This window comes from Polypterus senegalus, chromosome 1 (assembly GCF_016835505.1).
Source record: "Polypterus senegalus isolate Bchr_013 chromosome 1, ASM1683550v1, whole genome shotgun sequence".
NCBI classification, from domain to species: Eukaryota; Metazoa; Chordata; class Cladistia; order Polypteriformes; family Polypteridae; genus Polypterus; species Polypterus senegalus.
The window spans coordinates 77065723-77088211 of record NC_053154.1 but is presented as its reverse complement, the minus strand read 5'-3'; the positions used below and the strand labels follow the sequence as shown (position 1 = coordinate 77088211).

Sequence of the window (22489 nt, the reverse complement as noted above, 5' to 3'; positions counted from 1 at the left end):
ATGATGTAATTCGTTTTTGAAAATCTGAATACATAGAGTTAAAAAACAGTGCAGACACCTTTTGAACATCCCTCGTATTACTGAACACACAATGCAAATACTTTCAACCTGCAAAAAAAAATGTCAAGACACTACTTTGAAAAGCTGATCCCGTTGTGTAACTTTGCTGAGATCTCTGCTGAAACTCAAGAGGAGATACTTGTGAGACTACTGTTTTATTTTTTTGTCAGGAGAAAAATCTGAGTAGCATAAGACAAAGAATATGTCTCTGTTGTATTTCTTTCTGATCTTGTTGTCTAGGAGAAACCAAAAAGATATTAAGGATATCTCTTTTTTTTGATTTTTTCTTTCCTATGGGACTGCAAGAGATCCCTTCCTGTTCTGAAATTTCTTTTTTTACAATAGTATCAATCACTGACAGAGTTTTGAAGTTTACTACTACCACTACATAGTGCGTTGGTTTCTTTGGGGCTTTAATCTGAACTACATTCTTTTTACTTTTTTGTTATGCTCGTATCTGTTAACTGTTTTTGACACACAACCCCAACTATGGAAAATGCAAATAAAAACAGAAAGCAGTAAATCAGTAAATGGTTGCAAATGGTCTTTGAACTGAAAACATTATAACAGCCCATTATTTGATGTTACAACTAATGAATGTTATTGTTTTTACAAAAATGTTGATTTTGATATTTGTAACATATCCCAAAAGAAAATTTGGACAGTATAGAATTTACCACTTTTGCCTGTCCTTCTCATAACAGTTAATACACATTTCCATACTGAAAACATCAATTTATTGAGTATTCAGGTGTAATATTATCCATTCTTCTTGCAAACAAGTCTTAAGGTGTGCAACAGAATGTGATCTTTGTTGCCAGATTTCTTTTTCAAAATGCACCACACATCCTCAACTGGGGGCAGGTCAGGACTGTAGGCAGACTAGTCAAGCACCCACACCATCTTCCTATGCTGCCAGATCTTTGTAATGTGAGCAGAAGGTGGTTTTGTATTGTTTTGCTAAAATATGCATGTGTGTCCATGGAAGAGATGTCATCATAAAGGCAGTATATGTTACTCAGAAATCTGTATGTACTTTGCAATATTAATGGTGCCTTCACAGAAATGCAAAATACTATTGCCCAAGGGCCTGACAGAACCCCATACCATCACAGGCGCTAGCTTCTGGACTTGTAGCTAGTAACAGTCTGGATGGTCCTTTTCTTCTTTGGTCTGCAAGACACAATATGCATTTCTTCCAAATAAGACCTAAATTATATTGATTTGTTTGACCACAATACACTGTTCCACTGTTTTGATGGTCCATCCAAGATTCTTCCGAGCCCAGACATATTGATGGTGCTTCTGGGCACTGCTAACATATGGCTTCCTTTTTGCATAGTACAGTTGTACCTGGCATTTGTGGATGTAACTACATATTCAGTTACTTGATAAACGTGGGAGGGATTGGAAATCACAAGCACTTGGCTTTGGCTTGCACCCTTACCCTTTATGCACTAGAATGTGTCCAGATTTTGTGAATCTTTTAATTATATTATACACTTGCACTACCAGAATCCCCACAATGTGTGTTTGAGAACCATTGTTTTTAAACTTTTCTTATACTTTTGAGGCACAATTGGCTATCCTCAGCTCATCTTTGCTCCTAAAGGACTAGACCTTACTGGATGCGGATTTTATACCAAAGTATGATCACCTGTTCAACATCATCTAGTTCTACTTATATCATTCTTTTCACTGTTTGTTTCAACTCATTATTGACCCTAACTTGTCCCATCCCAAAAAAAGGAAGTTGACCAGGCTAAACATTAAATGCCTTTGTGATGGATTACAAGTGAAAGTGAATTTTGAAATCACTGCATTCTATATACTGTCCTAACTCTTTCCATGTTGGGATTGTAGTCTGCAGCTATAGCCATAGAGAAACAGAGCAGGGAATTTGAGAGCATTGGATCAGAACAATGGCAATGCCTAAGGGGGACTCTGCAAATACAGTGTGAAAGGCCAAACTAATCTGCTGTTTTCTTTGTAACTGAGTCATTCATTACTAAATATTTCTTTATTTAAATAGTGTTGACCACCAGGGGCGTACAGCTCCGCAAACCCCAATACGTGCAGGATGAGACACAAGTCTTTTCCAATTGCACACATTTTATTTAAGTGGTTTTCTCTTGCTCCCCACTTCACCGCACAGTACACAAAGCACCAAACACCACACAATACAGTCCTTCTTTCTTTCTCTCTCTTTCTCTGTTGCTTCCACTCCTGCTCTAACCTTTGTCCTCCACCTCCCGACTCTGACTCCTCGACTCGTGGTAAGGCGGCTCCTTCTATAATGTCCCTGGAAGTGCTACAGGTGTTTCTTGCCCTTCTTCTGGCTGCTCTTCCTGGGTGTGGTGGAAGTGGTTCCTCCAACTACTCAACTTCACCTGTAGCACCCTCTGGCGGAACCCACAGAGCCCAACTGGGCTGCTCCAAACTACAACTCCCAACATGCCCTGCGGGGATTCACGGTGCTGTAGCAAACCAGGGGGGCTGCACTTGGGGACAATAGTGACATCCACAAGGTCTTTCCTGCAGTCCTTCCACCCAGCAGGTGTCCTGGCCGTTTGATGGCCCTAGCCAAATGTCACAATGGAAATATATATATATATATAATATAGCAATATGTCCAAGTAGAACTTTAAAAATGGTTTCAATCATCTTCACGTATAAACTCCCAAATAACACCAACCTCATTTAGGAGCAGAACAAAAAGCATGGTGAGTATGTACAGCAGAGTGCTGACTGTTGAAGGCTGCTTTGTGTGGCCAATAAAGCAGAAATGAAAGGAGCCTGAAGCTCCACAACACAACATCTAAGGCACAGAGGGCTGAGCTGAAGCACATTGTTTAAAGACATCATGAAGTCACTGGAACGTCAGCCAAATGACAGGTCTATGTGTAAAATAGTCTTACAAAAGAGCATGAACAATTACAGTATCCAGCGTTACTCTTGTCTTGTTGGTTTGAAACGTGTTCCTGAGTGCTTTATATCGCATTTTATGAAGGTGTTTTCTGGGAAAATAGTGATTGGGGGTGTATTGCTGGAACAGCTGAGCATGAATTCGGGACAAAATCACCTTTTCTTCTTAAGACACATATGCTTAGTTCATGCTGAGTGACTCATGCAAATATGATACATTGCCACCTGCCCAAGAGTCTTGTCTTTACTAAACAATAAGGCATTTGGGTTATCCAGGATTACAGTCATTAGACATTTAACAGCAATGAAATGCAGCAGACATAGCAGATAACTAGGACTGGCTTTGCTTAAAGGAGTCTGTATAGTAAAGGCATGGAAATGATTTCATTAAACTCCTTCTGTACAAATTATAAGCAGCTCAAAATTTGTAAAATGCCTCTCTAAGAGCAACATCAAAAGTAATCTTACTTCAAAATCCAATATTTTTTTCTGCATTATAATGTATTTCACATAATATCAGGTTGAGGTACCATCATATTCCAATCTAGATTCTCTATTAGGGCTCCATATCTCATACAAGTAGTCTTCCCTTTAGCTAAATATTATTTATTGCCTCACATCTCCCAAGAACCTTAGTAATGAATATTTTGGTTGAAGCATTAGCTCAGTTTTAATGTTAATGGTCCTTAATTTTCTTAATTTTTGCTAAATGTTTATATATACAGTATATATATATATATATATTTATCTTCATATATATATATATATATCTTCACTTTGCCTCTTTTAAACTGTACTTTATGTGCTGTACAAATCTATGTGTCACTTAGAGTGCAGTGTTGGAAGTTGGTACCTCACTCTTTATGATAAGATTAGAATCAGAAATCGAAGAATCAGGAAAATGGCAGAAAAGAAAACCTGCAGCCTGTGCAGCCCTTAAGGATCTCAGTCTGACAAGTATGCTCTACATAAATGCAAAGACGTCTGTATAAATAGCACTCAAATTTAAAAAAAAAAAAGCCTGTAACAGTTCTACTGCCATGAAACATCCCTAGCAATCATCCAGAATTTTAAATGTTATTCCAACATACTGTGTTAAACACTCTGTTATTTGTAGTATTCTCTTATTTGTGTCTTTTCCATTATGATTTTCACAGAAAACCACAGTGACATATAATGCATTTGAAAGGGCACAATATAACGTACTATAGTTTACTGATAAAGCTGCATATCATCTGACTACTCAATTCTCCCCACAACACCAACCATGAAGCAAAATAACAAGACCTGAGGGAAGCACAGAGATGGAAAAAATCAAGTGATTAGAATGGACCCCTTGGGAACGTCAGATGCATAATCAATAAAGTACAACTGCCCTGTGGTCTCAAGCAGATAACATACAGTCCTGAGGGTTTAGTATTGTTCCATAAAATAATCTTTTAGTGCTTACTTTGAAAGGCACTATACAAAAATGATTTCTAAGAATAAACAGAATGTAGTAGTATTAGTGTTGTCATGTGTGCAGAGTATAATATCCTGAAACTGTTGCTTATGTTTTAGTCAAATTCGAAATCTTCTGAGTTGCAGTTAACTTGAGTGTGTTGGAACGAGACAGCCAAAATGAAAACAAAGCTGATGCACTTCAAATATTTGAAACAAATATTATCTTGATTTTCTGCACAATACAACTCAGTTCCAGGGGAGGCACGGTGGCATAGTGGAGGTGTTGCTGCCTCACAGTAAGGAAAACAGGGTTTGTATCCCAGGTCCCCCCTGCATGGAGTTTGCATGTTCTCCCTGTGTCTGTATGGGTTTCCTCCCACAGTCCAAAGACATGCAGGTTAGGTGGACAGACAAAAATATATTTATCATAGTGTGTTTTTGAGTATGTTTTTTGTCTGCGATGGAATGGCTCCCTGTCCAGGTTTGTTTCTGCCTTGTACCCTATGCTACGCTGGCTCCCCCTACGTGCTTGTTCAAGACTAAGCGGGTTAGAGAATTACTCACTTACTGACAGAATTGCCAGTCTTACAGCTCCTACACTATCATAATGAGACTTCTATGCAGACCTTGGCCTTTGCTAGTCAAGCAAACGTATTAGAAATAAAGGTATCTGAAAAAGTATGTTCAAAATACTTTGGAAACAAAAGTCATTAGCAAAACATAATGAAGATCTAGAAAAGAAAAGCATGGATTTGTGGAAGTCTAAATGCATGGTTGTTCTGTAAAATATCAAGTGCATCTCTTGTCCACAAAGGTTTAAGCTTTTAAAAAGAAAAGTTATAAGGACAAACAATGTATTGTATTGTACTGCTTTTTACAATAATATAAGCTAAAGAGAAATACAAAATAAAGAGAGGAATCATATAAACAAAGTTGTCTTAATGCAATAATTACTGCATCCACACTTTTTGAAAATATATCACTATAATTAAATTTCTACAGTGACAGTTCTCATCTCAGATATAACCAATAAAAAGGTTTTGAAATGTTAGATCTCTTTAAATACTGGACAATGCTACTTTATCTTTTCAGATATTATGTGTAGAAGGTGGAAGGTGGAGATCAATCAGAGTTATAGGCAGACAGTCTTCATTCAGTTAGCTGCAAATAAGGCTGCCTTCTGTTCAGGAGTTATATAACACATGCTAATTTAAAAAGGCAAATGAGATTAGAAAGATCGCAATTACCCTCCACAGTCAATTGCTCACTCCTGTCTTTTGGCAAAAGGTAAAGGACCAATGGCACTCACACAGTAGATTCTGGGACAGTTTCGATTCTCAGGCCTTAATGTTACTAAACAAGGAATCATAATAACAAATATTGCAACATAATAAATAACGCTTTACACATGTGTGCGCATATATATAAATATATATATATACAGTGCATCCGGAAAGTATTCACAGCGCATCACTTTTTCCACATTTTGTTATGTTACAGCCTTATTCCAAAATGGATTAAATTCATTTTTATCCTCACAATTCTACACACAACACCCCATAATGACAATGTGAAAAAAGTTTACTTGAGGTTTTTGCAAATTTATTAAAAATAAAAAAACTGAGAAAGCACATGCACATAAGTATTCACAGCTTTTACCATGAAGCTCAAAACTGAGCTCAGGTACATCCTGTTTCTCCTGATCATCCTTGAGATGTTTCTGCAGCTTAATTGGACTCCACCTGTGGTAAATTCAGTTGATTAGAGATGATTTGGAAAGGCACACACCTCTCTATATAAGGTCCCACAGTTGACAGTTCATGTCAGAGCACAAACCAAGCATGAAGTCAAAGGAATTGTCTGTAGACCTCCGAGACAGGATTGTCTCGAGGCACAGATCTGGGGAAGGTTACAGAAAAATTTCTGCTGCTTCAAAGGTCCCAATGAGCACAGTGTCCTCCATCATCTGTAAGTGGAAGAAGTTTGAAACCACCAGGACTCTTCCTAGAGCTGGCCGGCCATCTAAACTGAACGCCCAATGGTCGCTCTGTCAGAGCTCCAAAGGTCCTCTGTGGAGAGAGGAGAAACTTGCCGAAGGACAACCATCTCTGCAGCAATCCACCAATCAGGCCTGTATGGTAGAGTGGCCAGAGGGAAGCCACTCCTTAGTAAAAGGCACATGGCAGCCCGCCTGGAGTTTGCCAAAAGGCACCTGAAGGACTCTCAGACCATGAGAAACAAAATTCTCTGGTCTGATGAGACAAAGATTGAACTCTTTGGTGTGAATACCAGACGTCACGTTTGGAGGAAACCAGGCACCGCTCATCACCAGGCCAATACCATCCCTACAGTGAAGCATGGTGGTGGCAGCATCATGCTGTGGGGATGTTTTTCAGCGGCTAGTCAGGATAAAGGGAAAGATGACTGCAGCAATGTACAGAGACATCCTGGATGAAAACCTGCTCCAGAGCGCTCTTGACCTCAGACTGGGGCGACGGTTCATCTTTCAGCAGGACAACGACCCTAAGCACACAGCCAAGATGTCAAAGGAGTGGCTTCAGGACAACTCTGTGAATGTCCTTGAGTGGCCCAGCCAGAGCCCAGACTTGAATCCTATTCTCTCCTGGAGAGATCTTAAAATGGCTGTGCACCAACGCTTCCCATCCAACCTGATGGAGCTTGAGAGGTGCTGCAAAGAGGAATGGGCGAAACTGGCCAAGGATAGGTGTGCCAAGCTTGTGGCATCATATTCAAAAAGACTTGAGGCTGTAATTGCTGCCAAAGGTGCATCGACAAAGTATTGAGCAAAGGCTGTGAATACTTATGTACATGTGATTTCTCAGTTTTTAAATTTTTAATAAATTTGCAAAAACCTCAAGTAAACTTTTTTCATGTTGTCATTATGGGGTGGTGTGTGTAGAATTCTGAGGAAAAAATGAATTTAATCCATTTTGGAATAAGGCTGTAACATAACAAAATGTGGAAAAAGTGATGCACTGTGAATACTTTCCGGATGCACTGTACATACATATTCCTATGATAAAAAGGCAATTTCATATTACAAATGGACCTTCTTCAAGGAAAAAATAACAGGTTACAACCTACAGATGTTCTGCAGAAATTCAAATAAATTAAGCCTTGCATGTTGAAGCAAACAATTTGCACAGATGTCCCAACTTCTGTTGGTTACTTATAAACCTTCTGTCTTAATGCAGAGTTGTAACAGACTGTGTAACTACACCTCTGCACCCTAGAAAGTTGTTAATTGAATAGGAAGAAAAACTGGAAAACTGAGATATTCTAAAATATTTGACCAGCAGTGAGTATCCATAGAGGTACTGTAACCTTCAGGGGACTAAATAACCCAAGTAAATTGCTGCTCCTTGTCCATCCATTATATTAGCATCCCAGTCAGTTAAGGATCCTTTATCAAGTCCAGAATATCCATTCCTGTCCATCTCCTGGCTGCAATAAGGACCACCTGGCCTAATTGGTGGGCCGGCCTCCTGTCCAGGTAAGGAATCTGGAACCATCCAGCCTATTCCTACCATCCATTACCATATATATGTGTTTTTATATATACCATTTTCTAAGCCTAAGCTATATACTAAATCAGATATATACTAACTACATTTTCCAAGACAAAGAGTTCTAGATTATAGTGTCATTAACTAATCAGATTTATCAGAAGCACTATGTAACTAATTGAGTACTTTTCTATATATAATATTTTGCATGCTTTTTTTAAACCGGGACTAATATTTTCAGTTGACTAGAGCTCCTTAATCTTGATCATTCTATATATAGTCACACATACTAAAACATTTCTTCCGTAGATCAAATCCTGCTTTTCCAACTGAGTGTGACTTTGGCTGTTGTTGATAGACATTGCAAAATGTAATTTTACAGGAAATTGAATTCCTTTGACTTCAAACAGCCAACTACTAGGAATAGTGGGTTCTGGAGTATATAGTATATTCCTGCTATTATTAGATATTTCTGATTTTTATTTTTTATGTTGTTTAGTCTAGCATTTCTTTTACTGCTTTTTTCTTGGCTGTATGTTGGTGTCTCTGAGGCTAAGGATCTGCGCTGGTATGCCGGTTTGAATCCTAGTTACTACCAAAGGGGATCCTACTCTGCTGGGTCCTTGAACTACACCCTTAACCTGTACTTGCTCCAGAGCTGCTGTACAATGGCTGACCCTGCACTCTGACCCCAAGGGGTATGTGAACAATTTCCTAATACAAGACATTGTATAAGGTTAAATACAAAAAAAAATGTTCAAGCTTCTGTTTTTTTTGCCATACCCATTGTTGTGATTTAAGATTTTGCATATAACTTGATACATGTTTTGTATGTCTTTATTTGTAATTTAGGCAAAGTAATGTAATTTAGTGTTACTTTGGTGAGAGGCATTCGTGTTTGCCCACCCCCGTTTAGGACTTTTCTTTGTAATTTTACGACAGGATTTGAGGGATGTGTCTTAAACCAGTTTGATGAGTATTTCTTTGCTAAAGTCTTTCTCTCATCCCCCAAACAAAGCTAGGTTAGCTTAACATATGGTTTTGGGGGGATGGCAGGTGTTAAGATGTACTATTTCCCCCATTGGTCTGAGATATGGCTGTCTGGATTGGCTGTAGGGGTTGGACAGAAAACCTATAAATTTGCCTGCTCAACCGCATTCTCTCTCTAACCAACATATGATAAAGAAGCATCTCTCTTGCTAACCTCTGATGAAGACCATCACACCATGAACTGAAGACAACACAATGAAGAGCACAGCTTCAGCCATTTTTAACAGACATGTGGCTAAAAGCTGAGCACCAATGATGCCTTAACTAGAGACATTAAGTAACTACAAGTCTGTGTGCCACCTGAGTTACACATCACCATTTTATCAGGTTGTATGGTTGCCAATATTCAAATGTACTTTGCATTTTGTTATTATTTATGAATAGTATCAATAATACATTATTTTATGTGTAACTTAACTCCTGCTTGTCTTTTTACTACATCTAATTGCCTGAGGTTATAGATATAGAAGGGAAGGGTGGGATAAGTTAAATAAAATAATATCTTATAAACAGTGGTAAGTCTGTGAGATTAGGCATTCTAAGGCTGCATATTAATAATACAATAGGGGAAAGTAGAGCAAAATATATATTTCTCTACCAAGACAAACACCCATTAACAGACAATAACATTTTAAAGTTTTAACACTGAATCATTTTATTTTAACCTGTAATAAACAGCAATGTAATTTTCAAGCTGCACATTTAGGAGGCCCATGTAATGAATTAAGCATTTCTAATTTTTCGTTTTTTTTCTCAACTGCATAAGTGGGGTCCTACTTCAAAGTCTATCTATATATATAATTCACTAAGGCAAGACACCCATGGAAAGCACGGCGGAAGGGGCGTGGATTCACTAAGTCACCGACAAGTGAGACGCCCATGGCGCATGCAGGGAGGAGCCACGGCCACCAACTCTAAGACCATTGGATACGACGACAACTTGCAGAACCACGCCCACCATCTCGGATGCAACGACACAGGAAAAACGGCGTCATTTATGTTCGTCTGTTGTAGAGTCCACATGCAGCTCTGAGCCACGTTGACTGTTCATAGAGGCATGTTTCTCGCGGAAGTGAATCGCTATGTATGCAGCGTGTAAAACAGTTTGCGAGGGGTATCCCATGGGATCCTTAAAACAATCCTTTAAAACTGTGGTTAAAACACAATGAAGGAAGCAGTCTTTAAAAACCAATAAGCCCTGTGCTTCTGTTTCATTACCGTCTTACCTGCTTTACCAATGCAGGCCCTGCAACAGTCGAGACGCTCTCTCAGCAGCTGACCTTCTCTGTGCCTGACCGGTTCACACAGAGGCACCACACGACGTGGCAGGACTATCAAGAAGAGGCATGTTTGTCACGGATGTAAATCGCTGTATGCAGCGTGTAAAACAGTTTGTTTGTCATGGATGTGAATCGTTGTATGCAGCATGTAAAACAGTTTCCAAGGGGTTTCCCATGGTCTTAGACTTGGTGGCCGGGTCTCTGTCAGTTGCTGTTGCGACCGGGCACATGACCAGGCAGTGTGTATGCTTCGAGTGCGAGGTTGGACGCGACAGGACCATCTAAGAAAAATCATGTCGCAGTTGTGAATCGCTGTATGCAGTGCGTTAAACAGTTTGTTTGTCGCAGATGTGAATCGCTGTATGCGACGTGTAGAGCAGTTTGCGAGGAATATCCCATGGTCTTACAGTTACTCTTGCAAGCGGGCACATGACCACGCAGTGAGTGTGCTTCGAGAGCATGGGTAGACGCGACAGCACCATCTAAGAAGATTCATATTTGTCGTGGATGTGAATCGCTGTATGCAGCATGTAAAACGCTGTATTGTATGTTGCCCTCTCCAGAGTTATATCTTTTCATTCATCTACAGTCGTATACACAACGAAGTAACCAGTCTTTAAAAACCGAGTTTTCGGTTATGACGCACGACCACGTGCACCATAGAAAACTGTTTTACACGCTACATACAGAAATTCACATCGACGACAAACATGCGTCTTCTTAGATGCTCCTGCACTTTGTACACACCGCCCTCCCACCTCGCTACTACCGTGGTCGGGTGTCTTGGTTGATTATATATAGAAAGGCAGCCAAAACCACACAGAGCAATGAAAAGTCTACGTGAGTCACATGTGCATCTGGACTGTGCAAAGACGACAACGACTCGAGTGACGAGTTGCAGGTGGGCAGATGAGCAGGCAGTGCATACTGGACGAGAAATCAGCAGACTAGCATGACGGAGGGAGCGAGTGAACGTCTTTTTCCTCTCCTCCCATTCCACCCTCCGTGCCTGAGCGGGACACGGACGATTGTGTGTTGGTTCATTCTGTACATTGTTACAATGTTGCTTTTCTTTCTGATTTATTACATTACCGATTTTTCAAATGTTAGTTTTCTCCCTGTGCTTAAAAAACATTAAAAAACTGGCCTGATTATGCAGCGTATAGTACGCCATGGGTTGGCTAATTGATTTTAATGAATATCAGAATCAGAGTTTCGGGGAGCAAGCTTTATGAGAATTGCCAGTACTCTGAAAGCCAAAAGGAGAAAATGTTGGTGCTGTGCTTTGTTTACTTCCTGTCAATGTTTTGTGCTGGCATTTTCATGGGCACAGGAGAGAAAACACAACAGCATCAAAAGTAGACAACTGTACAAAACAGGAGAGAAGTAAGGACTGTACATAAGAGAACAGGTGAAAAGCATGCATATAGTGTAGCATGCACTATATATAGCGCTCGTCCCCTCTCTCTTGAAGTCATGGGGGCCTATTAACTGAGCTTTACTAATGTTTTAACTTTTGCTTCTGATGAAGCAATACTTACAGTCACTCACAGCCACAACACTTTGCCTGCAATTGAGTTATACCACGTTTGCTAATTACATTTACTTTGCAGCAGTTCACCCAGTTTCTTGTCCCTGTGTAGGACACGTTCCCTTCTGTTCATCTTTACATCAGCCCTGTTTAAGTCTGCACTTAGTTTTCAGTGCTGAGCCAAAAATGAATGTGGCATACTAGCATAACCTACATGTTACAGTATTATTAAATAAAATACATTTTCTTTTTTATAACATCACCAAATTTCCATCAAATTAGTCAAAGCATTTTTGAGATTTTTCTACAGACCATGCCACCTAGTCTCTTTTAGTTGTGCAGACACTGGCCCTTCTTAACTCGTCCATCCAACCCATTGGTCAGTAACACTGTTCTGCAGCTGGTGTTCATTTGTATAAACTGCCAACCCCAATTGTCAGTGAGGAGATAAAAAACGGAAGAGGTGCATTCAAGCAACCCGCTCGCTACAGCATTATTATTTTTTCTATAATGTCAACAAATTTCAATCAAATTAATCAAGGCATTTTTGAGATTTTGGATTATTTAGTTGTTCTATTGTAGTTGTGTTTCTACCCCTAAACTTTGGTGTTCTTAGTGGATACCTACTGGCTGACATGTACCATACTGCCCAATTTCAGCTTTTTAACTAAACAGGGAAATTGTGTTTTTTGATGAGTTATTAAGTGAGTGAATGAGTAAACTTGAGAATGTCAATGTGGATTATTCCTATCAGTTAGGGTCAGGGGTTGAATATTTCCCTCATAAAATAACAAAAAACATTAAAATGCAAATGAAATGTAGGGACAATGAGGAAAATGTATTATCAATATCAGTCTTTTTTATATTTTGTTATATATTTGTAGATCTAAGTCAAATACAGATGGAAACTATTGAGAAATTTGAAATTGAACTTACAGCATACATTTGAAATCTCGTATTTATTTCAGTAAAAATGCCATATAGATAGAGACATACACAGTTTTTAAAAATGTCTTCAATTGCTTGTTAAACTTGAACTTCCTTATTAATCAGTTAATGGTACCATGTGTATATTCATTTGTAAGTAATCTAGGAAATGTAATAAATAAATCAATTTACATTTTGTAATTATCAGGTGAACATACCTTTGACCCTTAGAGAAGAGACAACTAAAAAATAAAAGCAGTAATTAAATATATATTTGTTGGCATTATTAAAGCATTCCATTAGACCAAGAAGTCGCATACTGTATTGTATTTTACATTAATTTCAGTGAAATTATGAACTGGTGTGCTGTTAAAAGCTAACTTTGGCATTAAATCCATTACTGCTGGTTATCTTTGTGATATTCTCTCAAATATGAGTTTTCGTTTCCAATAACAATTTTATTTTTATTTTTGCCTGTTGACATAAATCTGGACTGGAGTACTAAACAGACCATAAAATGCAGAAATGACTAAATAAATAACCAATATTGAAACTAAATAAAACAGAAAATTAGAAAAACCAAAATTACAGCTCATGTCAAAGGTTTGGCATCAACAGAGTAATAAAAGTGTGGATAAATTCCGACTGAAATGAAAAACACTGGTCAGAGGATGCATGATGTTTCAATAAATGTGATGCCTGAAAGCTAGCTGTCCTCCCGGACTCTTCCTTCTTTTTTAAATAAGCCATGACAAACATTATTTAAGTTTCGGGTCCAAGAATGATTGAAGTTATGCTGTTTGTCCTGATTCAGCACATTTTCAGAACTCTCAGCATTTTAAAAACTTTTTTAGTCCCCCTATGGTCGTACATTTGCTACAATCCCAAATAGTTGAATATCTTTAAGTCCCTAATTAGGGCCACTGGATAAAACAGAAAGTGCAGGTAAACAAGAGCTGCACATAAACATTAAATCTCAGATCCTCAAAATGACGCTAAACCTGATTTCTGACAAGGGGCAGCATCTGCTCTGTATGTACATTTATTGCGGTGGTGGCTGAAAAGAAAGAACCACGAAGGGTGATTTCTTAAACTTATGACTTGGTATTAAGTGCTCAAATCTGAAAATATGTTCAGTCTTTTCAAAAATAAAGATGGTGTATGGTGACAGTAAAGGTACAGAAGTTGTCTCCTCAGTCGTATGTGTTTATGCTTTGTAGGATAGGTCCAGTTTTTAATGTCTAAAATATATGTGCAGCTCGGCAGTCATTGAGGCAATGGCTGTGATGATCACTCAGTCATATTCACAAATGAAGCTTTCATATGCTTTAACCCAACAAGGGGACCCTCTACAGATCTGCTTCATCCAACATGATCCTGATTATTAACAAACAATGGACACATTGCAAACATTAGAGAAAAAGACATAGACACAAAGCGAGATCAGAACTCAGTGAAGACACCAGTTTTTTTCAGATTTTTAACAGTTGTGTCCCTACATTGAGTCCAATGTTGTCACTGCTATCCCCTTCAACCTTAGAAGAAGCACCCTTTTTGAGTAAAATGCAGTGACATATTTCCCATGACTTGCAGTGGCTCTATCAGTCACTTGTTTTGGCACGTGTATTCAAAACTTGTCCTCCATTTTTCCACGACCCTTGTGCATCTGCTGAAACATCTAGAGCAAGGGTCTCCAATTCCGGTTCTGGAGCGCCACTATGGCTACAGGTTTTCTGTCTGGCCCTTCTTTTTTAAATTAGTGACCAGTTTTTGCTGCTAATTAATTTTTTTTCCCTTCATTTCAATTGCCTCTGAGTCATTTTTTTTTTTTTTCCTTAAACGGCATACAAACAGGAAATGAGATGTGAAATGAGCCAACAGATGACCAGCTAAGTTGGAGCTTCTAACCTCAGCCCATTTCACTAAAACCAGATTTTTAATTAGAAGCCAATTCTTTTTGTTAAACCCGTTATTAAATTCCACAGCAGATTTTTTAACAAACTGTTGACTTTCCTTTTTTCCAAGAACACCATCAAAATGTTTTGTGGACCTGAGTAGATCAACATTACTGAGACCTTCTTTATTTTCAGATATTTTCTGATGGACACAAGTTACTGATTTTCTTTTGCCTCATTTTGTATCTCATTTTTTGGCTGATAATTAAAAAAGGAAATAATCTGAATCCTAAAGGGCATGTCTATTCAAATTAAGGCAAAAGAGTTCAGTAGCAGCAAAAAACTGGCCACTAATTAAGAAAATGGTTAGAATGAAAATTTGTATACACAGTAGTGCTCCAGGACTGCAGTTGGAGACCCCTGACCTACAGGGTGTCGAACCCTTTGTTTCAGTACAAAGTTGTCATATATGAGTCCCTGCTCTACTCTTGGACCTTGATTGACAACAATCTCCAAGTCTGCAATGAAGGTCTGCTGAATGAATTAGATTTGACTTTTTACTTTATGATTAGTCATTTAAGTGATGCTAATGAGTCTAATCTGTTTCATGTATTATAAACTGTGTGCTTGTTGAAGTGTTAGCAAACTAAATTAAAAAATGAAATATAACCATATATTTAAATATAACCATAGTAATACTCCACTAATTACTTGGTGAATGAAAGATTGCTGAAAGGTGGCTCTGGTTAAATGTTCTTTTCTTTTATGACTTTGTAATAACCAGTAACATTCCACTCTTTATAAGATAGATTAACTGAATTCTGGCTGTCATAACATACATTTCTTATCTATGTCTTTATAAGCACAGCCATTTCTTTGTCTAGTCAGAACAGCTTAAGCTGAATTGACCGGTTCACTTTCTTTCCTCTGGGAGATCTGCTATAATAAAACTTAGATGAAACATTACAAAATGATTATTTAAAAAGAAACCCACAACACGGTACTTTATTACCTCAGTATCCTTTGTATGTCTAACGCTGTCCTGATTTTTAATTTGTCGCCAGTTTATTATCTTTAAAACATATGTAACACAGTCTAGCAAAAATCCATCCAGGATTTGGCCTAACATGAATCCATATCCCTTAGTCGTTTTTTTATCGATTTATCTCCAATAAGTGTACTGTCTTTGCTTGTTTATCAGATACCTGTTGAGCCATCACAGATCTTCAATCCCTAACAGTCTTCACCAGGGGTCCTCAATCACGGTCCTTGAGGGCCACAGTGGCTACAGGATTTTGTTCCAACCCAATTGCTTAATAAGAAGCACTTATTGCTCAAATAACACTTCTCCTTCACTTTAGTTATCTCACTCGTTAAGATTTTGAACCCTTATTGCTTATTTTAGTCTTAAACAGCAGCATTCTAGGTTTTTAATTGCTCCTAATTAGCAATAACATGCAAATGACAAAAGAGACCAGCATTTCTTCATTTAACTTGTTACCATTTACACCTGTGTGTATTTATCATGCACTATTGGGTTTAATTAAATACTTGGAAAGAAAGTGAAGAGAAAAAAGTAAAGGACTGAGAATAACTCATCCATTTTAGACTTTTGGATGATATTCCTAGAAAGGAAAAAAACTAATCTAGGATATGAGAATTATCTGACATGGCAAAGGTAAAGCACTAACAAGCCATGAAATTAAATTATTGGCAAGAATTGCTTTCTAATTAAGCAACCGGGTTAGAACAAAAACCTGCAGCCACTGCGGCCCTCCAGGACTGTGATTGAGGACTCCTGGTCTTTGCTGTTGTAACTTTATGGCTGTGATGATCACTCAGTCATATTCACAAATGAATCTTTCATATGCTTTAATCCAACAAGGAGACCCTCTACAGATCTGCTTCACCCAAAATGATCCTGATTATTAACAAACAACGGGCACATTGCAAACATTTGGAAAAAGAAAGAAAGAAATTGTTAAGACATCATTTTGATGTGAACAATTACCATAATAACGTTTGACAAACTATAAACTCACTGTCTAATCTTGACTAATAAGAGGTATCCTGTACTGTATAATTGGAGAAAGCTGTAATTTATTTTCTAAATAAGAAAAACACTTGCAAAGTGGGAAACTGCTGAAAGTTTTTTTTTTTTTATGTAAGACAGACACTCAACATCATCTTAGCTAACACAGTGTTGTCACAATCAATAGTCAGCTGTCTGGCCTTCTTTTTATTTCCAACCCTTCTGTGTGGATACAGGGTATATTAAGAGGACCAAAACACTACCAACATGTTGCTATATTTAAATTTATTTGGACTTGTGCTAGCTTTTTCTCAATAAAATTTAACAAAAACAAGAGATTGATTCATATTACCTTTGGTCTTATTTACCTGTACTTTACAATCTGTCAAACATACCACTCTTTTTTGCCTCAGTGTCAGTGTACTCGCGTACAATTTATTAGCCAGACTAGAGGATGTTTCTTATACTCCTTGTTTCTTATAGTAAGCATTATTATATAAAAGTAATGCTAGCTTTCATACCTGTAAGGCAGGCTTTATTTCCAAGGGCTTTAAATGGTTAAATAATTATATTTTATTCATCAACTTGGAAAGTATTTCAAAATTTGAATGGGAGACAACTGTACAGAACTTTCTTTTCCTTTGATTACTTTTTTCCATTATGAATGATTAACAACAGCTAATTAGCAGAATGATTTTAGCATCATAAAATAAATCTAGGAGCGGAAAACAAAAGCAGCAATACAATGAGAAATGACTCCAGTCTGCTCTGATTTTGAAAGCGGATCATATATTTCTCAAGGGCCATTTCTTTACACTAATCTGATCAATAAGAGCAGTAAAGAAAAAATCACCCAGCTGCTTATTCCAGCACTCTTGCCAAACATTGATTCAGATTACCAACACAGAGATGTTATTATTTTGAAGTCATATTTAACCACTTCCCTGCTGCCTCTGGTATCCTCCTTTTGTATTGTGAAAAGGAAAATGTAAAACAAAATAACAGTTACGGACCTCCGGGTACACCGTTTACATATTGGAATGAAAAGTGGTTGCCTGCAATGAAACCACAAACAGAAAGATGGCTCCATCATCCGGTATATTGCCATCTAGGCTTGATATGGTGTGCTTCTGGGACAAGATCTGCTGACTTTTGGGTTTGACTATACTGATGGTGCAGAAGAGACAGGACTCCTTGGCTCATCCTGAAATTGATGTCACTGCTTCTCCCACGCTTTGTGTTCTGCTCTACAGAAGGAAGAAGAGAACATGTAAGCAGTCAAGTTACTCTGCGTACTCTCAAATAATGTTCCTTAATTTTGTATGGCTCTGAAGGTGCTGGATAGTAGATAAAAAAACAGCATGGAGAAATTGTTATCCATTTACTTTGGTCTAGTTTAAGAAGAATCAAAGAGGAAAACAAAATATTTAAAGATCCCCATGACCTTTTTTCCCAAAGGCTACAACAAAAAAGTGAAATCATTCAGAAAAAGCAGACGTGGCTGCCTACAAACAAGTCTAACCAATTTGTTAGAGGTGAGGGCAATTTCAATTTAATTATAGTATCTTTTTTATCTTTCCTTCCTGCTGGCTTTATTAGCTGGGGGTACTTCAATATCCAGAATCTGAAAGAAATAAAATGTAAGCTGGACACAATTACCTCATTTGACTATTTTTAATTTTACAAAATATTTTCCCATCTAATTGTGTATGAGGTTTTCCAGCTTACCAAGTGTTACCGAAGGAAAGTCAGGTAAAAGTGGCATAGCACAGGAACAGTACCCATGATGCTCAATACACAGAGAATGGAACCCAGTCTAACAAAAACAATAACAGAGTGCCTCTAAATATCAGCGTGGGAAGTGACTTCCACTGGTATGAAAGAAAGGTTGGCATGGTACAGGGTCATAAGAGAAAGAGCAGCAGGGAGATAAATCTGCAAACGCTTGTGGGAATAAGGGCCCTGACGGGGGACTCAGCAGGTGATGGGGATGTCTGATTAGCTACCTAACAAAAAGACCATGAAGGGCAGCAAAGAAGGAGGACCATGTTGTTCTTTGAAAGGCAATAACTGACAGGAGGCCTAATACCTTTTTTTCACCCTCCAGCCTATTCGTTATTAAAACAGATTGCAATGGGTGGGATCATGCTGTCCAGAACCCACCTGTCATACTTTGACCCCTAATGGTTACGGAATGCTCTAGAGTGAAGTCGTCACTTAAGTTGCCAAGGAGCACGATACAGGAGCTCGGACAAAATCATTCTGGCATGGGGTTTACATTTGCCTCAATTCTGAATTCTGTTTTGTTGTATTCCTTTTTTAACTTTCTGATTTTTTCATTTTCATTTTTGTTTTCCTGTATTTACTATGAAGTTGTTTGTTGTTCAAGTTCAACTTGAGTGTACAAAATGTTTTAAAATAAAATAAAATAAATAAATACATACATGTACTGCAATCAAACTGGTACTTTGAGGTTAGATAAAAAGTGAGGAGATAAGTTGGAAGTAAGCGGTTGCTGATGAGAATAAGAAGTCACAGCTGCATTTAAGAGCGAGAAAGAGAGAAAGAGTGAGAGAGCAGTGGTACATTTGTGCTTTTGTGTATGCGAAACAGAGTAATATAAATTAGCTGTCCCCTCCCGATCTACAAGGGCTCAGCACCCATATATAGGCAGGACAGGAGTGGCAGGACAAATGTATTCTTTTCTGTTTACATTTAGGCTTTGTATTCTTCTTATTTTATCTTGATCTCATGTATTTAGCTCACAGTGTATATGCACCATTTTCTTTGATATGTTCAGTACCCTTGGCGTTATTCTAGGTGTGCAGAGTTGCCATAGGGATGTTCCATCCTATTACAATGAACTGACTGATTACTAACATGCCATTAATTTTATTCTATTAATTTCTCAACAGTTACATTGAAAGCCAGACTATGCTGATTAACTTAACAGAAATTGAATTTGCAAACTACAGAGAGCTGAAAAATCTGTAAGTCGCTTTTTGCAGCTTTACTAGATATGTGAAATGCATTATTCTCATTTCCTTTATAAGTTTTGTCATGTTCTTCAATGTTGTTGTCATACGACTGCAATCCCTGCTCTGTAATTTTTTTTTTTTTACTTTATATGCTAAATTTATTTTGGACATCATTAAAGTTGGTATTACTTAATTTTCCTGGATGTTTTTCCTACCTTCTGCATGGTGGTATTTTGCATTCAACAAGTGTGAAATATACTTTGTGATACTGAAACACACAAAAGGCCTTTGGTTTCCAGCTATCATTTATTTTGGAATTTCTATGTTCTCCCAGCTTGTGTGAGTTACCTTCAGATCCTCCCAATGTCCAAAGGCATAGAGTCATGGCAGCTGATGTCACTAAATGAATCCTCTGTGTGTTTCTGTGCCATACCCTTCAAACCTATTTTTGTCTAAATAACATCAAATGCCATATTCTTATTATGGCTGAAAAGACCCCAAACTGTTCCAGATTGTCAATAACATATCATAGCATTTCCTAAGCCCACTTACATGGTGGTCAATTTATCCCTATCATGCATTCAGGTTATTCATCTCAAAACAAGTTTCCCTTGTAATTACTTTATTTATCCACACTATTGGATGCACAGTCTGTTGTTGTTGTCAGGATTTTGTAGGCACAAGCCAGGGCTCTGTAAGGTCAACTACTATGAATATCCATTGCACTTACACTTGCATGTAGACTGTACCAGTAGCTTTGTTGATTGTGTATGTGTGTGTGTATCAGATCCAAGTATTGATTACTTTATGTAATGGTGTAAATATTGCCTTGTGTAATTTCAGGACTATTACCCTCTGTGGATTATCTTACATCTCAGCCATTACCTTCCAAAACAATCTGAAGCTTCAATATGTGTAAGTATTTTTGCTGAACATTATAAACAGCAGAAAAAGGCCAACTAAATTAAAATTGAAGAGATGTGCTTTGCTTCAAATAATAAGAACCGGCTGCAGTTGAATTTTTTAGTTAAGAACAGTTAAGAAGGCAGCACAGTAGTTTGCTCTGCTGCCTCACAGATCCAGCGTCCTGGGTTTGAATCTTCTGCTCTGCAATTGTGATTGTGGGGATGTGGGCCCTGGTATTAACTGAAACCCCTTCTAGACTGTTTCCCTCATTGCATTAAGTGCTGCTCGAATAAACTCTAACCGCCCACAACCCCAAAAAAGATTAAGCAGGTTTGTGAAAATATTAAAAAAGTTAAGTATCCTTTCTGATGGGGAACAATCGTTCAATTAGGTGGTTAATCTTTTTTACCTTAGCAACACAGTGGACCACAAAATGTGTTTTACCCATAGATTCTTGGTTAAGGGTTGGAGTTTCCATGTTCTTCTTTTTTGCCTGAATCACTCTGGTAAAATATTCGTTTGATTAGAAGGTATAAATTTACTCTGTGTGGGTCGGCATATCACTATGCACTGTCAAATTACAAAAGTGAATGAGCTAATTTTATTTTTCTAGGGTCAATTAAGATTCTTCACATTTTAAAAACTGGCCTGGGTTTTCAATAAGAAAAAAGAAATCTTGATGGTGGTGGGGGTGTAAGTGTGAGTGTGGGGTTTTATAGCAGCTTGTGATGATTGACACATTTAGAACATTAGAACAATCTAGTCGAGAACAGGCCATTCAGCCTAACAAAGCTTGCAAGTCCTCTCCACTTATTTTTTCCAAAAATACATCAAGTCGAGTTCTGAAAGTCCCTAAAGTCTTACTGTCTACAACACTACTTGGTAGCTTATTCCAAGTGTCTATCATTCTTTGTGTAAAGAAAAACATCCTAATGTTTGTGTGAAATTTACCCTTAATAAGTTTCCAAATGTGTCCCCTTGTTCTTGATTAACTTTTTTTAAAATAACAGGTTCGATCCACTGTGCTAAATTCCCTTCATTATTTTAAACACTTCAATCATGTCACCTCTTAATCTTCTTTTGCTTAAACTGTATAGGCTCAGCTCTTTTAATCTTTCCTCATAATTCAATCTCTGTAGCCCTAGAATCGGCCTAGTTGCTCTTCTCTGGAAATTTTCTAGTGCTGCTATGTCCTTTTTGTAGCCTGGAGACCAAAACTGCACACAGTACTCAAGATGAGGCCTCAACAGTGTGTTTATAAAGCTTGAGCATAACCTCCTTGGACTTGTACTCCACACATCGTGCTATATAACCTAACATTCTATTAGCCTTCTTAATGGCTTCTAAACACTGTCAGGAAGTTGATAGCTTAGACTCCACTATGACTCCTAAATCCTTCTCATAAGGTGTATTCTTCATTTTCTGACTGCCAATTGTGTATTTAAACATAACATTTTTTACTTCCCGTGTGCAATACTTTACATTTACTGCCCAAGCCTGTATGCTATCCAAGTCCTTCTGTAATGATATAACAGATTCCAAATTATCTGCTAAAACACCTATCTTGGAATCTGCAAACATAACCAGCTTGTTACTTATATTCCTATCTAAATCATTTATATATATATTAAAAATAGCAGCGGCCCTAGCACTGACACCTGTGGAACACCACTCTTAACATCGGTCAATTCTGATGAGGTTCCTCACACCATCACCCTCTGCTTCCTTTGCAAAACAAAAGATACTGATGGAGAGGTGCAAAGGGATTTAAGGTGGCCCGGGATTATGACTTTTTTCATAGGTTTAAGGGATTCTAGTGTTAACTCATTTAATAGCAACCAAAAATTATAATTATAAAGGTCTATAAAGAAGATTTGCATATGCATCGTGTCATGGCGCGTAGGTAATTAAAACATAAACATTTCACAGAATTTA

At 37.8% G+C, this 22489-nt stretch overlaps 1 protein-coding gene across 1 annotated transcript in view; it reads left to right on the top strand.

The window, feature by feature from the left end:
• Positions 1-22489, top strand: part of ntrk1 (neurotrophic tyrosine kinase, receptor, type 1) — a 105132-nt gene that overhangs the window by 10416 nt on the left and 72227 nt on the right. The window contains exons 2-3 of the mRNA XM_039740513.1: positions 19586-19660; positions 20492-20563. Of these exons, the coding sequence (XP_039596447.1) occupies positions 19586-19660; positions 20492-20563 (147 nt within the window). The remainder of the gene's footprint in view (positions 1-19585; positions 19661-20491; positions 20564-22489) is intronic.